General features: G+C 43.8%; 1 protein-coding gene across 1 annotated transcript in view; it reads right to left on the reverse strand.

Moving 5' to 3' along the window:
* The window catches only part of HGFAC (HGF activator), a 54862-nt gene extending 37740 nt beyond the window's left edge, over positions 1 to 17122 (reverse strand). Inside the window, exons 1-5 of the mRNA XM_075128231.1 lie at positions 17058 to 17122; positions 9611 to 9684; positions 5158 to 5280; positions 2228 to 2359; positions 528 to 638 (exon numbers count right to left, since the gene is read on the reverse strand). Of these exons, the coding sequence (XP_074984332.1) occupies positions 528 to 638; positions 2228 to 2359; positions 5158 to 5280; positions 9611 to 9684; positions 17058 to 17122 (505 nt within the window). The remainder of the gene's footprint in view (positions 1 to 527; positions 639 to 2227; positions 2360 to 5157; positions 5281 to 9610; positions 9685 to 17057) is intronic.
* Between the last annotated feature and the right edge of the window lie 517 nt (positions 17123 to 17639).

Raw genomic sequence — 17639 nt, forward strand, 5'->3', positions numbered from 1 at the left:
TAAAACTGGCATAAGTGAAAAGAGAATCAGGTCTCGATGACTAAAAGGAAATGCATACACTTTTATTAGAGTCTATTCCTATTAACTATATATGACTGACAAATATGGGAAACAACCAGCGGTCTTGTTAAAACAGACATTTCTTTACTTCATGTGGGAACAATATAAGATACATGCTTTTCTGTGAAAGAATTTATGCTACCGTACATGCATTGAATCCCAAACATATGCTTGCAAACATATGCTTAACTTTATGTGCATAAATAATTTAATTAGAATATTCATGAGCATAAAGTTAAGGATGTGTGTTTACAGGATTGGGGCCTTGGTGAGGAATAATGCAATAGGTTTTATTCTGGAGGAATATGGTAAATGCCTTAGCCAGGAGGGAAGTTACTTATGCTACATGACTCTTCAGATGAATACTCTGCTACATGTTGAGTAGAATATGCAAGTAACAAATACCTGTTATCAGTCAGATGATCAATCAATAACATTTGTTCTCACTGGCACATTGTTATACTTACCAATATTGCAATATTTTCCTACAAAGTTTTCTTTACAACCACAAATAGTTTTCCCAGTGAAGACAATCATTCTACAGGCACTGTCATGGAGGCAGGGATTACTGGTGCAACCTACAAACATAAATAGAAGATCAAATCCAATTAGTGTCCATAATGCAAGGATAAATTGTTGATAAATTGGAGAGGGTTCAGAAAAGGGTCACAAGAATGATTAAAGGATTAGAAAACGTGCCTTATAATGATAGACTCAAAGATCTCAATCTATTTAGCTTAACAAAGAGAAGTTTAAGGGGTGACTTGATTACAGTCTGTAAGTATCTACAAGAGGAACTAATATTTGATAATGGACTCTTCATTCTAGCAGAGAAAGGTAAAACACCATCCAATGGCTGGAAGTTGAAGCTAGACAACTCAGACTGGAAATAAGGCATATATTTTTAACAGTGAGGACAATTAACCATTGGAATAATTTATCAAGGGTCGCGGATTCTCCATCACTAGCAATTTTTAAAATCAAGATTGGCTGGTTTTCTAAAAGATAACCTCTAAGATTTTTTTTCAGGGAAGTTTTATTGCCAGTGTTATACAGGAGGTCAGTTAATCACAGTGATCCCTTCTGGCCTTGGAATCTCTCAATTCTACATGCAGTACAAGAAAATGCAACCCACTGAAACAAATATCACATCATATCTTGTTGGAATCATCATGAGAGGATGAAAGCAAGAAGAATGTAGAGATGTTCATCATGTTTACCATGGTGATAACATCTTAAGGCATCTCCTTCTCTGCCATATATACTTTTGGAATTGGTTTTCCCTTTTTTACTATTTCCACAGTGGTGCAGACCTTCAGCTAGTATAAATTGAGATAATTCTATTGAAGACAACAGAGCTATGCTGATTTGTATCAGTTGAGGATCTGGTTCACTGTTTACTTTTACCGTCAACATCAGTATAGCTTCCCCTCTGTTGCAAATATCGTTGCTTAACAAATAACAGTAATTATTATTACTACTGCTCATAATATGCTCCCCACTATTGCAAAAGTTTTTAGAAAGCAGTATAATACTTTATAATAAACAAACAGGGAGGGAGCTTGGTGTAGTTAGAGCACGTGACTGGCAATCAGGATTCCTATGGTCAAAGTTATGCCAGCAATGATTTTGGCTCCTGGGCACATTCCCAGCTCTACCATGGACTTACTATGTGAGCTTGGAAAGTCACTTAACTTCTGTGTCTCAGTTTCCACCCCTGTAAAGTGGGGGTGACAATATTTACCTAATTATAAATTTGTGAAGCTTAATTAATATTTGTAAATTGCTTTGAGATTCTGGGATAAAGGTGTAATTTAATTATTATTCTTTAATCTATTGTTTATTCTTATGGGCCCCACTTTAGGATCACATCCCTGTTCCTGAAAGCACTTAAGTGTGTTCTTAAAATAAAACACATGCTTAAGTCCATCCTTATTCAGGAAAGCACTTAAGCACATGCTCACAGGCTGAATCAGGTCCATTATCCATACGTGGAAGGAAAAATATTTTTTTCTTTCTGGATGTGTGTGTTGCAAAAGCCCGGTCCCTATGTAGAATACTGTAGCACAGGGTTTTAGCATCACTGTTTGTATTTAGCCCACTACATGCAGATATATATACACTGAGAACAAAATAATGTTTATGCTATGACAGCACAGAGTAATACTTGTGTAGCGTGTGTTTTGGCATTCAATTCGGCTGTTAACACACATGCATTCTTCCACTACTCCTTTATGGATTCTTGCCCAACTTTCGCCAGTGTCAAAGTACTCATAGCGACTGTCATCAAAACACTTCCCTAAAATAAAACAAAAAAAGATTTCTAAGGTCTGTTACAAAGAATGATACCAAATGATTTGTTATGCCCTAATCATCCCTTTTCTTATTAACTAGCCACGTGTTATTTGAAAGTATGGCCTAGATCCACAAAGATTTAAATCCCAGTTTTAGGTACCACTGCGATCCACAAAACCCCTGCTTGGCTGCCAGCTAGCCCTGTAGGCACGTACACTCACTCGCCCACCTCAATTTTTACTTTAAAAGTCCTCTGGTCAATTAAGTTTCTGCCTCAGTTCATGCACACTGCTGCCTCATTCTAAGTACCTGAACACTTATCTCCCACCTTGTCCTCAAATGTGATTCACAAATAAGAGGAAGATAGGTGTTTGCTTGCCTCTCTTGCCTGTGGAGTCCGATCCAGGAGGCATGCTCTGATCACACCTACCAGACTGGGGCCCATTCAAAATCTGGTGAGAGAAGGAGCCACCATCGGTGCCCACCATTTAGCTTTTAGCCCAGTGGTTAGGCCACTCGCCTGGGATGTGGGAGACCCTCCGTTCAATCCCTACCTCTGCCTGATGAGGAGAGAGGATTTGAACAGGGGTCTTCCACACCTCCCAGGAAAGTACGCTAACCTCTGAGCTCTGGGCATTCTAATAGGGGTCTCCCTCAATCTCTCCTGTTGTAGCTGTTTCATTTTGGATAAATAATTAAAGAGTGATTGGAGCAGGGGGGCTGGATGCTGGATCTCCCATTTCCTAGGTGGATGTCCCAACCACCAGGCTATGGAGACATTCTCACATGCTCTCTTTGGCCCAATGACTCTTCAATTAATTACCCACAGTGGAACAGCTTCAACAGGAAAGTTTGAGAGAGCCCCATATCAGAATATCCCGTAGTTCAGCAGACAGGGCACACTCCGGAGAGGTTCAAATCCACTCTGCCCCTCAGAATTGAACCTGGGTCTCACGCATCCTAAGTGAGTGCTCTACCCTCCTCCTCCAGTTATTTTGTGTATAGTGAGGCAGGCATCTAATGCATCCTTGCAAGCAGAGATGACCCGTGCCTGCCGCTAGTTGTGGGGGGCAGAGTGAGGGCAGCAACTTCAGCAAATGTTACTGAGCGTGCTCTGTCCACGTGAGCATACTCAGTACAATCCAAGCGACAACTCGAGGTGGGGGAGGGAAGGGGATGTGGCGCATGGCCCTGCCAAGCATGGCCTCTGCTTGCAAGCAGCAGATTAGGCACTTTATCTGCCTCACTCCCGGAGAGGGGGTCCCAGATGTGGATTGCAAGCAGGGACAGGCACCTCCCTGCAGCCTGCACTTAGGCGTCTAATTCTTTGAGGGGTGGGTCTTAGCACACATCCTTCTTACTGGAAACTCCCATTGGCTAGCTCTGGCAGGTCCTTGGCTAACATACTGGCTTTTGTGGATCTCATTCTTAGGCACCCATCTCTCCCCATTCATTGTATAAGGAGCCTAGATACCTACTCAGGCTTTGTGAATCACGGTGTTCCAGTGATTTTCTAGATGTCTAAAAGTTACACGTCCCAACACTCAGTGTTGCAATGCCCAAGTCCCTTTGTAGATCCAGGCTTATATGCTAATCAAACAATTTGTGCTTTAACCTTTGTAATAGAAGCACCTAGCCACCATGGTGTTAAGTGCTATGACTAATAGTAGAATAAATTAGAAATAAAAATAGAGGCCAGTTGGGCCAGATGGCCTTCTCCTGCTTTTAAAATGTCATATGCTCCTGTGAACAAGACAGTGGCACCATTCGGCAAGCCCCCTCATAGTTAATTCACGAAAAGTGAGAAAGAAAAATCAGAGTAAAATACAATGACATTCATCCCAGTTTTATGTATTCCCTCATAGCTGTTAGTTTGGCAGAATGGTTCTTACAGATGAAGGCTGTAATGGGGTGCTGCAGCCTGTACCGTACACATTGTACATATCCCATTAAGTGGCTCCCGAGCAGCAGGAAAAGAATTTCATTGAACAACAAAGAGAAACGAGTGCTTTCATGGGACCTTATTCTGTTCTTATACTGGAGAATCAGGAGCAACACCCTGACCACAGTGGAGTTATTTTGCCAAAGGCAGTGCTAGCCCATTGGGGCCCTAAGCAGGAATATTTTTGCCCCACCTCCACAATACATACTAAAAAAGTGAGTAAGGGGCCAGCCCCCTTGAGTTTCTCGGGGCCCTAAGCAAATGCTTAATCTGCTTATGCCTAGCACCAGCACTGCATACTGTTGTAAAACTGGTGTAATAGTATAAGAGCCTTATGGTCTGATAACTCCCACTTACCCTGGTGTAAATCTGGAATAACTCAAGTGACGTCAATGGAATTACACTGGTGTAAAATCACTGAGAGCATGGTAAGATCCTTAATGGGCACATGTGCACATACTCTGGGATATAGTGCCTTACCTAAAATTATTTTGGTTGTCATGTCTCTCTACCCTAAGTACCATATAATATAATTATTCTTTTCTAAGCATGTATGCTAATCTCCAAATCTGAGTACGGGGATTGGGGGGGGGGGGAAAGAGTCTTATTGTATGACTCTTAGCCTAATACTTTAATGGTGGTTCAGATCAGGTTTGAATTTATAACTGTATAATTAAGCTATTTTCAGCTGTCCTGTCAGTTGATAGTCAGCTTGTCTATCATAATCACTTGGAAACCAGCCTACACAAACATTCATGTCTTAGTGTTCTCTAACATCACAACAACATTACCTTTTCACTAACAAACTTGGACAAGTCCTCTACCTCTAATATCCATTGCTCATTAAATAAGGCACTTACCAATTTCGCAGTCTTTTCCTGTGAATGCCTCAGGACATGCGCAGTGATAAGAACTATGATCATGGGCAACGGAACAGGTCCCTCCATTTTTGCATGGGCTCTTTGCACAATAATCTGAGAAATCTATTAATAAATTATTGTTAATAACTGCCAGACAGCTCAGTCTTTGTTTTGTCAGACATTGGCCCGTTATGCAGAATAGTAACACTTTGAATTCAGATGCCTTATGGCTTTAATATCACCATTTGATCTCACTAAAACCATGTTTATTCAGCTGTTCCTTTTTAAATTGCACAATAGATTTATCTTGATCTATAAAACTACACAACTCAGTGAGCTGAATTCTCCTCCACCACTGAAATAAATGGGTTTATAATGATATAACTGAAGCAAAATTTGACACATGATCATTATTCACAATATTGATAAGTCCAGTCAAGTCAGCAGGTATCATGTGAGGATAGGGGACAAATGTCCACAAGATGGAGCTGTTCCTTTACACTAGTGATAAAAAAAAAAGTCTGAAGCTCTCATTTGCCCGGATTAATGCCCTGTGTATTTTACATAGCAACATAACTAAGTGGGATTATCAAAAAGAAAAGGAGTACTTGTGGCACCTTAGAGACTAGTACTCTGGTGCATTCTAAAACTAAGGTAAGTGGGATGATGCCGAATTTCCTAATAGGAAGAGAAGGAGCAGATCAAATTAAGTCAGAACAAACAAACTGCATCAAACTAGTAAACTATAAAGTTTCCTATTCTCCAAAAGCATTTTTTAAAAACATGAAAAAAAACCTGTCAGCACTACTTCCCAGTCAGTGGTGTCAAGTGGGACGGGTGTTGTCAAGTGGAAGGGGCAGCCAAGCCAAATTTCAGCAAGTGGCGTTGCAATCTGGCACACGAGGTAACACCACCACTCAAATGGTGCTGTGACGCCGGGCATGGAGAATCTGTCCCTCCACAGTGCCAGGCGGGGAGTCAGGCTGAGAACTCAGCTCCCAGGGGCACCTGCTCATGAACTATGGTGGTAAAAGGGAGGGCAGACTCTCCGGCGAGAGGAGACCTGGGAGAGGAACTGGAATTCCCTTCACCCCTGAAATATTTGAACTGACACCACTGCTCTCAGTCCCCATGAAGTCAATTGATGGAGACTACCTTTTACATGACAAAGTACCATATAAAGTTCATAATACTTTTTAATGGGATAACACTAGTTAACAAAAGACACTCGGTTAACTCATCAAGTGGTATAAACCAGCGTCTCACCACTGAGGCCAATTGATCTAGCTGAGAGGCTGGCCCAATATTAGTCCTACATTTGAATTCTTTATCTAATGCTTCCTAGCCAAATTCTGCCATGAAGACAATACAGAATTACACCATTGAGCTGTTCTTTGAGCAGGGTGCTGTGCTGCCAACATGCCAATTCTGCCAAGTAGACAATCCAACATGTAAAAATATACCCACACATAAAGACTGAAGCAAAGCACTTGAGGCCAGTTCCTAAAATTCACTGCATTGGTGTAAGTCTGGAGTAATTCCACTGAAGTCAAGGCATTAGCTCCAGATTTACAATGGTGTAACTGAGATCAGTATCTAGGCCTGTGTACATATACTGGTAGTCACACCCAAGGAGAACATCAAAAAAAGCATGTAAACACAATGACTATGCTGCTGCTTCTTCCATTTTATAGTTATGAAATATCTGTATTATATAGTGTTTCATCACTACATATTCCTGTAATTTTCAATCTGCTGCTCTCTCCCTGGGTCACCCCTCAGTATAGTGGAGCACATGGCAAATCATTTTTGGTACCACCCCTAAGTCAGCAAATCAGAACCCCTAGCTCTGTCCTTCTCTCTTTCATTGGAACCCCTCATTATATTCCCTATATAACCCCATATATATCCCTGGGTCATTTCCCATCGGTCTTCCCCTGGCATCCTCATCTCTTCTCCCCTCTGCTTCACTATTTATCGTTTGGACAGCCCAGGTACTCCTGCAACTTCCATATCAGGGATGTGCTCCTACAGCACAGGAGTATTCTGGCCAGATTGTTTCTTCCTGCCTGGAACGCTTCCCAGAGTTATGGATCCCTGGTAAACATGGTGCCCCAAGCAGCTGTCCATCCAGTCTGTGCCTAGAGCCATCCCAAGATATCATCCCTCCTTTGTGAGAAAACCCTCACTTGACTCCTTTCACAACTGCTAACAACCATCTTGAGTTCAACTTCTCCAGAGCCCTGCTGAAGTAGTGAGTCACCTGCTCTCAGCAGTCTGACCACATCACCCAACTTCCTGGACTACTTTCAATTTGGATAGGACACTTTTCACCATACTGATATGGCTCTTCTCTGGGAGTTTAACTAGCTAGTACATGTTTCTGATCTGATAACGCCCCTCTATTTATTAATGGTGCAGACAATTTCACAAGATCCAGCCACACATTAGTATGCAACCAACTGGGTCCAAAATCGCTTACATCTAAAAGAGTTTGCTACAGACCTTTACTTCGTATTTTATGCGGACAATCAAAATGATGTGCATACAGTACTATTGCTCTTTGCTATATAAAATCTGTGGGAAAATCCTGCCCGTGTTCAGCTGACGACCCTTTTCATTGTTCTCAGCTTCTTCTGCAATGAACGCTGATATTTCCTCATCCTCTTTGAAGAAGTCACTTCAATATCTTTTTTTTTCATATGAATCCTTCATAAGACAATCTATTTTTGAAGCTCTACTCTCTTTCTGTGCATTATTCAGGAAATAGTAGCTGACAGTAGAGTATCTGTGTGTTTAGCGTGAGGAAGAAAATATTTCCTTATTTATTAAAAAAATGCAACTGTTTAAAAGAAATTACAAACAAAACAAAAAAAGTCAGAGACACAGCCAGAACTGTTTTATCATCTGATGATGTGGTGGAGGGGAACAGGAACAGCCTACAAGTGTAACTCAGTGAGGAGGAAGGATGGTCTAGTGGCTAGAACACCAGGGCAAGGGAGACGTGGCTTCCAGTCTCTGCTCCACCACAAACTCCTCCAAGACCTTGGGTAAGTCACCGAGCCTCGGTTCCCCATAAATACATGAAGGATGAGATACTACTGTAACAGGGGCCATACAAGTACCATAAATAGGAAGATACCCCCCCAAATGGTCACTTGTTTGTGCAGAAGGCTAGTCCTGGGCACATCAATTAAAAGAAGGTGATTCCTGTAAAAACAGAGCACCAGGCACTATTCCTTCCTTCAGAAATGGCTCCTACTGTGCCAGATGCCCATGGAATAACACAGCTAGTTTACAATGAAAGGGTTGCCTGACACGGTTTACTTTGCCCACTGCTATTATTAGAAAGATTGCTTTAATTCCATAACTTACCAAATGAAACACAGTTCCATTACATAAGCGCAGAGTGCAGTGCTAGCAACCTCATGAATTCAGTGCTCCTGCAGCATGACTACATTTAGAGCCGTAATTTGCCAGGACTACTTGTGTGCCTTCTTTGTGTGCCCAAATGCTGCATGCAGGACTTGCTTTCCTCCTATCTGCTAAATCTTGGGAAGCCAAGAAAGGGAGGCAGGGAACATGTTGAACCTGGAGAGTGTGAGTGTGAAAGCCCAAAGGGAGATAGGCTGTTTTTTTCTATATAGCCTTTTGGCAGTCTAGCAGTCACGTCACTTCCATACCTGGATATTCCTACAGGGCATCTAAACATGCTGCTGATCCCTCCAGACCTAGAGCTGGTGACTGATGCAGAATGTATTATAGGGGGAGTGAGTCCAGGATTCATCCATATCCTTTCCCCAGAAAGATACTGTTTTGCATGCCTGGCAATATGAGATGAAGTTGGGCCTCACCTATAGCGAGTAGGATTTTCCCTATGCACAGGAATAGCACTGACATTTAACCAAAGAATGGGGCTCAGGCTTTAATTTCACAGCATGGGGTACTGAAAACATACATGGGAACAGAGTGCGCGAGTGTGATGGACAAATGACAGGTTTCACTTTCCAGCACTGATCCAGACTCCAGAAAAAAAGTTTAAACCCAACACTATTATATGAATAGTTCATATTTTAATATTTTTAAAATAGAGAAAGGCCCAGATCCTCAGTTGCTGTAAATCAGTGTAGCTATACAGACATCAGTGTAGCTACACCAGCCGAAGATCTGGCCTCTAGCGTGCATACCGCACAAGAAATAACCTAGTAAGTTCCTTATTCTGTGGAAATATCATCCTTCCCCTACTTCCACTTCCCTGTGTTATGTCCAACCTTGATTGTGAGATCCCCAGAACAAGGGTTTCACCTTTTACTTGTCTATAAAGCATCATGCACTCGTGATGGATTAAGAATAAATCACCATCTAATAATAATTAATAACAAAATACTGGATATTGCGGGGCAATTGTCCTTTTCAGAGGCTTGTTGCTGATGTTATTAATTACTTGCCTTACCTACATGGTCTTTGGACACAGAAGCACAATAACCCCACTTCCTGTCGCGATCATAGTTATGTGTGGTTGAACACCTGAAAGAATTAAAAGTGTAGTTTAATGCAGCTTTGTAAACAACCCTGCATCAACTGAGACAAGAACATCCTTCAAAACCACTTAGTATGAACTATTAAGAGCTGATATTTTATTTATTTTAATTACAGCAGTAGTAAGGACAGTAATACTTAGGGGTGATCTGCAAAAGGCATTTAAACAGATGTGATTAATAAAGAAGACCTGAAAAAAAATTGTTGTGGGTATTTTTATTTTTTTTCCTTAAAGTTGTTTTATTTTCTGCTTGCTTTTTACTGTGGAAACATCAGGAATGCCAAGTCTTGTTAACCCTGGTTTTGCTGGAGGAATCACTCGGGGTCTTTGAGTTGAGCATTGTCAAGGTTCCTCCCCCACTCTGAACGCTAGGGTACAGATGTGGGGACCTGCATGAAAACCTCCTAAGCTTATCTTTACCAGCTTAGGTCAAAACTTCCCCAAGGTACAAAATATTCCACCCTTTGTCCTTGGATTGGCCGCTACCACCACCAAACAAATACTGGTTACTGGGGAAGAGCTGTTTGGAAACGTCTTTCCCCCCAAATACTTCCCAAAACCTTGCACCCCACTTCCTGGACAAGGTTTGGTAAAAAGCCTCACCAATTTGCATAGGTGACCACAGACCCAAACCCTTGGATCTGAGAACAATGAAAAAGCATTCAGTTTTCTTACAAGAAGACTTTTAATAGAAATAGGAGTAAATAGAAGTAAAGAAATCCCCCCTGTAAAATCAGGATGGTAGATACCTTACAGGGTAATTAGATTCAAAACATAGAGAATCCCTCAAGGCAAAACCTTAAGTTACAAAAAAATACACAGACAGAAATAGTTATTCTATTCAGCACAATTCTTTTCTCAGCCATTTAAAGAAATCATAAACTAACACATACCTAGCTAGATTACTTACTAAAAGTTCTAAGACTCCATTCCTGTTCTACCCCCGACAAAAGCAGCATATAGACAGACACACAGACCCTTTATTTCTCTCCCTCCTCCCAGCTTTTGAAAGTATCTTGTCTCCTCATTGGTCATTTTGGTCAGGTGCCAGTGAGGTTACCTTTAGCTTCTTAACCCTTTACAGGTGAGAGGAGTTTTCCTCTGGCCAGGAGGGATTTTAAAGGTGTTTACCCTTCCCTTTATATTTATGACACGCCCCCCAAATCTCAGCTAGGGTGAAACACTGGCTGGGATTTCTTCCTGGAGCTCTAGGAAAAACACAGTTAATAAGACACATGCATCTCTAAATATACTACCAAGTACATAAAGACTAACAATATTTTCCACATCTCAAGGATGATTTTAACCAGTTGATTCTGGGAAACTTTCACGGGAGAGTACATCAGCCACTTTGTTAGAAGCTCCTGAGATGTGTTGGATGTCGATATCAAAATCTTGGAGAGCTAAACTCCACCGAAGAAGTTTTTTGTTATTTTCTTTGACGGTGTGAAGCCACTTCAGTGCAGCATGGTCGGTTTGCAGGTGGAAACGCCGTCCCCAAACATATGGGCGTAGCTTTTCCAGAGCGTAGACATGGCGTAACATTCTTTTTCAGTGACTGACCAGTTGCTTTCCCTCTCAGACAGTTTTTTTGCTGAGAAACACTACAGGGTGGAATTCTTGATCAGTTCCTTTCTGCATTAAAACTGCTCCCACACCACGCTCGGAAGCATCTGTGGTTACTAGGAACGGTTTGTCAAAGTCTGGGGCCCTTAGTACAGGGTCAGACATGAGTGTCGCTTTAAGCTTGTTAAAGGCCTTCTGACATTTTTCGATCCACTGAACAGCATTTGGCTGTTTCTTTTTGGTTAGGTCTGTCAGTGGGGCAGCGATTTGGCTGTATTGCGGTACAAATCGTCTGTAATAACCGGCCAAGCCTAAGAAGGATTGAACCTGTTTCTTTGACTTTGGGACAGGCCACTTTTGGATAGCATCCACTTTGGCCTGTAGGGGGCTGATAGTTCCTTGACCCACCTGGTGTCCAAGGTAAGTCACTCTGTTTAGGCCTGTTTGACACTTCTTAGCCTTAACAGTTAGTCCTGCCTCCCTTATGCGCTCAAGGACTTTTTGTAGATGTTCCAGGTGGTCTGCCCAGGAATCCGAAAATATGGCCACATCGTCAAGGCAGGCGCCTGCATATTCTCCTAATTCCGCTAGGAGACCATCTACAAGTCTTTGGAAGGTGGCGGGTGCATTTCACAGCCCGAAAGGGAGTACATTAAATTCATACAGCCCGAGATGTGTGGTGAAGGCTGACCTTTCCTTGGCAGATTCATCTAGCAGTACCTGCCAGTACCCCTTGGTTAAGTCCAAGGTAGAGATGAACTGGGCCCATCCCAGTTTCTCTAATAGTTCATCTGTGCGTGGCATTGGATAGTTGTCTGGGCGAGTTACAGCATTTAGCTTACGGTAGTCCACGCAAAAACGTATTTCCCCATCTGGTTTGGGAACTAAAACCACTGGAGATGCCCATGCACTTCCAGAGGGGCGGATTACACCCATCTGTAACATATCCTGGATCTCCCGTTCTATAGCAGTTTTAGCTTGAGGAGACACCCAGTAAGGTTGGACTCTAATTGGGTGAGCATTTACCTGTGTCAATGGAGTGGTATGCCCATTCAGTCAGTCCTGGGGTGGCTGAGAACGTTGGCGCGTAGCTAGTGCACAGCTCCTTGATCTGCTGTCACTGCATACGCCCAAGGGTCATGGAGAGGTTCACCTCTTCCACACCACCAGCACTTTTCCCTTCATAGTAGACACCTTCAGGCCACTCAGCGTCGTCTCCTCCCTGGGCTGTAAACTGACAAACCTTTAATTCTCTGGAATAAAAGGGCTTTAGAGAATTAATATGGTACACCTTAGGCTTCCGGTTGGAGGTGGGGAATGCTATGAGATAATTAACAGCTCCCAGGCACTCCTGGACCGTGAATGGCCCTTCCCACGATGCTTCCATTTTATGGGCCTGGAGCGCCTTTAAGACCATGACCTGGTCTCCTACTTTGAAGGAACGCTCTCTGGCATGTTTATCATACCAGGCTTTTTGCTCTTTTTGAGCATCCTGTAAGTTTTCTCGAGCAAGGGCTAAAGAGGTTCGGAGGGTGTTTTGTAGGTTGGTTACAAAGTCCAGAATGTTAGTTCCTGGAGAACGTGTAAATCCCTCCCATTGCTGCTTCACCAACTGCAATGGCCCCTTAACCTCACGGCCATATACAAGTTCAAATGGGGAAAACCCTAAACTGGGGTGTGGTACAGCTCTGTAGGCAAAGAGCAACTTCTGCAACATTAGGTCCCAATCATTGGAGTGCTCATTTACGAATTTACATATCATGGCCCCCAAAGTTCCATTAAACTTCTCCACCATGCCATTTGTTTGATGGTGGTAAGGAGTGGCAACCAAGTGATTTACCCCATGAGCTTCCCAAAGGTTTTCCATAGTTCCTGCCAGGAAGTTAGTTCCTGCATCTGTGAGGATGTCGGAGGGCCAACCTACCCTGGCAAAAATGTCTGCTAGTGCCTGGCACACACTTTTAGGTGTTGCTTAGAGCTACTGCTTCCGGCCATCGGGTGGCAAAATCCATGAAAGTCAGTATGTACTGCTTTCCTCTGGGTGTCTTTTTCGGAAAAGGACCCAGAATATCCACAGCTACTCGCTGAAATGGAACTTCAATGATGGGGAGTGGCTGGAGAGGGGCTTTGACCTGGTCTTGGGGTTTTCCCACTCTTTGGCATACTTCACAAGACCGGACATAGGTAGAAACCTCCTTGCCCATTCCCTCCCAGTGGAATGATCCCCCCCAAACGGTCTTTTGGTCCTGTTCACCCCAGCATGGCCACTAGGGTGATCGTGGGCTAAGCTCAAGAGTTTGGCCCGGTATTTAGTTGGAACTACCAACTGTCTCTGAGGATGCCAGTCTTCCTGGTGTCCACCAGAAAGAATTTCCTTGTATAAAAGTCCTCTTTCTACAACAAACCTGGATCGATTGGAAGAGCTGAGAGGTGGTGGGTTGCTCCGAGAGGCGGTGGGTTGCTCCGTGCCGCCGTCCAAGCTCTCTGGAGGCTTTCATCTGCTTCCTGTTCAGTCTGGAACTGTTCCCTTGATCCTGGAGACATCAGTTCCTCATTGGATTGTGGACCTATGCTTGGTCCCTCTGGAAGCGATGTAGGGGATGGGGCTGTTTCCGTTGACTGTGAACCGCTTTCCGCTGGTGCACTATGTTGGCATTCAGGCTCTGACTGAGCCTCTTGTGTAGGGTTATCAGCTGCTGCCGGTTCAGGTTCGGTGGGGCCCTCTTGCGTTGAGGTTGCAAGTACTGGATTCAGTGCTGACACGGGGTCTGGTGTTGGTTGTTCGGCTGGTTCCGGTTCTGGGATTGGTTCCGTCTGGGTCTCTGGGACTGGATCCACTACTGCTGTTGCAGACATTGGCCTGGGGTCCGGGTCCATCACCTCTGACTGGGTCCTGATAGAAGTTTCCAGAATAGAGCTAGGCCTCACGGCTTGCTTAGCCTGGCTGCGGGTGACCGTTCCCTCCCTCTTGGCCCGCTTCACATGATTGGCCAAGTCTTCCCCCAACAGCATGGGGATGGGATAATCATCATAGACTGCAAAAGTCCACGTTCCTGACCAGCCCTGGTACTGGACAGGCAACTTGGCTGTAGGCAAATTGAATGAGTTGGACTTGAAGGGTTGAATTGTCACTTGGATCTCTGGGTTGATTAAATTGGGGTCCACTGAGGAAGCATGGATAGCTGACACTTGTGCTTCGGTGTCCCTCCATGCGGTGACCTTCTTCCCACCCACACTCACAGTTTCCCTCCGCTCCAAGGGTATCTGGGCCTGCGGACCTCTGGTGTGATTCCGGTGCAATGAACTGTAATCTGTTGGGGTTCTTGGGGCAGTTGGCCTTTACATGCCCCAGCTCATTACATTTAAAACATCGTCCAGCTGACGGGTCACTGGGGCGAGGAGGGTTGCTGGAGAACGGGGTGGTGGGACGATAAGGGGTCTGGAGGGTTCTTTGGGAGGTATGTGGGGCTTTGGGCGGCCCCCGGTAATAGAGTGTGGTCTGGGGTTGTCCCTTCTGATCTCCGCTCCAACTGCGACCAGTTTTCTTCTTCTCGGCCACCTCCACCCATCTGGCTCCAATCTCTCCTGCCTCGATTACAGTTTTGGGCTTCCCATCTAGGATGTATCTTTCTATTTCCTCAGGACACGTCTTTCCCCGCAAATATTTTCCAAAACCTTGCACTCCACTTCCTGTACAAGGTTTGGTAAAAAGCCTCACCAATTTGCATAGGTGACCACAGACCCAAACCCTTGGATCTGAGAACAATGAAAAAGCATTCAGTTTTCTTACAAGAAGACTTTTAATAGAAATAGGAGTAAATAGAAGTAAAGAAATCCCCCCTGTAAAATCCGGATGGTAGATACCTTACAGGGTAATTAGATTCAAAACATAGAGAATCCCTCAAGGCAAAACCTTAAGTTACAAAAAAGATACACAGACAGAAATAAGAAAAGGAGTACTTGTGGCACCGTAGAGACTAACCAATTTATTTGAGCATGAGCTTTCGTGAGCCACAGCTCACTTCATCAGATGTTTACCGTGGAAACTGCAGCAGACTTTATATACACACAGAAATCATGAAACAATACCTCCTCCCACCCCACTGTCCTGCTGGTAACAGCTTATCTAAAGTGATCAACAGGTGGGCCATTTCCAGCACAAATCCAGGTTTTCTCACCCTCCACCCCCCCACACAAATTCACTCTCCTGCTGGTGCTAGCCCATCCAAAGTGACAACTCTTTACATAATCAAGTCGGGCTATTTCCTGCATAGATCAAGGTTTTCTCACATCCCCCCCACCCCCATACACACACAAACTCACTCTCCTGCTGGTAATAGCTCATCTAAACTGACCACTCTCCAGGTTTAAATCCAAGTTAAACCAGAACATCTGGGGGGGGGTAGGAAAAAACAAGAGGAAACAGGCTACCTTGCATAATGACTTAGCCACTCCCAGTCTCTATTTAAGCCTAAATTAATAGTATCCAATTTGCAAATGAATTCCAATTCAGCAGTTTCTCGCTGGAGTCTGGATTTGAAGTTTTTTTGTTTTAAGATAGCGACCTTCATGTCTGTGATTGCGTGACCAGAGAGATTGAAGTGTTCTCCGACTGGTTTATGAATGTTATAATTCTTGACATCTGATTTGTGTCCATTTATTCTTTTACGTAGAGTCTCTACGTAAAAGAATAAATGGACACAAATCAGATGTCAAGAATTATAACATTCATAAACCAGTCGGAGAACACTTCAATCTCTCTGGTCACGCAATCACAGACATGAAGGTCGCTATCTTAAAACAAAAAAACTTCAAATCCAGACTCCAGCGAGAAACTGCTGAATTGGAATTCATTTGCAAATTGGATACTATTAATTTAGGCTTAAATAGAGACTGGGAGTGGCTAAGTCATTATGCAAGGTAGCCTGTTTCCTCTTGTTTTTTCCTACCCCCCCCCAGATGTTCTGGTTTAACTTGGATTTAAACCTGGAGAGTGGTCAGTTTAGATGAGCTATTACCAGCAGGAGAGTGAGTTTGTGTGTGTATGGGGGTGGGAGGGATGTGAGAAAACCTTGATCTATGCAGGAAATAGCCCGACTTGATTATGTAAAGAGTTGTCACTTTGGATGGGCTAGCACCAGCAGGAGAGTGAATTTGTGTGGGGGGGTGGAGGGTGAGAAAACCTGGATTTGTGCTGGAAATGGCCCACCTGTTGATCACTTTAGATAAGCTGTTACCAGCAGGACAGTGGGGTGGGAGGAGGTATTGTTTCATGATTTCTGTGTGTATATAAAGTCTGCTGCAGTTTCCACGGTAAACATCTGATGAAGTGAGCTGTGGCTCACGAAAGCTCATGCTCAAATAAATTGGTTAGTCTCTACGGTGCCACAAGTACTCCTTTTCTTTTTGCGAATACAGACTAACACGGCTGTTCCTCTGAAACAGACAGAAATAGTTATTCTATTCAGCACAATTCTTTTCTCAGCCATTTAAAGAAATCATAATCTAACACATACCTAGCTAGATTACTTACTAAAAGTTCTAAGACTCCATTCCTGGTCTATCCCCAGCAAAAACAGCATATAGACAGACAGAGACCCTTTATTTCTCTCCCTCCTCCCAGCTTTTGAAAGTATCTTGTCTCCTCATTGGTCATTTTGGTCAGGTGCCAGCGAGGTTACCTTTAGCTTCTTAACCCTTTACAGGTGAGAGGAGTTTTCCTTTGGCCAGGAGGGATTTTAAAGGGGTTTACCCTTCCCTTTATATTTATGACAAGCATTCTGACCTCTCTCACCTTAATTGAAGGTTACATGATGCCAAAGTGGGGACAATTAGCATCTTTTCTGCCTGGCCTGCCATGTTTAGGGGTGAGACAGTGCCACAAAAACCACTTACCTCCCCTCTATCACATGGAAGTGGTGATCATCACAAGGACCCTCTATGCATGGCTCAAAGAAAGGGCAGGATCTGACCCCAGAAAATGATGAATGACAAGTTTCTTTTAATAGAGTCTCATAGGAGAGTGCGCTGTCTGGTCAGCAGGCCTAGTGACCAGGGCCAGCTGCTGTAGTCTCTTTTCAGTTCAATGTGTTAGGGACCCCCTAAACGGGGTTCAGCTGGGTCAGCTTTCTTTTCGGTAGCTTCCCATCCTTGGGCTATGCATAAGGGAATCTAGGGGAGGTAGGGAGAACCCAGTCCCTCCCTCTCCACCAGGTCCTGGCCCAGGGTCCTGAAAGTGTGCCAGCATGGACTGGCCTATGCTTGGCCTGCCTCCTGTTCATCTTCCCCAGGCCACTTCCTACCTCACCCAATGTCTCAGTTTGGGGCATGGATGTTGTTTGATTATAGTCCTTTGTTCCAAACCCCCAGAGTCTCA

The sequence above is a fragment of the Caretta caretta genome, chromosome 4 (assembly GCF_965140235.1).
Source record: "Caretta caretta isolate rCarCar2 chromosome 4, rCarCar1.hap1, whole genome shotgun sequence".
In the NCBI taxonomy this organism is placed as follows: domain Eukaryota; kingdom Metazoa; phylum Chordata; order Testudines; family Cheloniidae; genus Caretta; species Caretta caretta.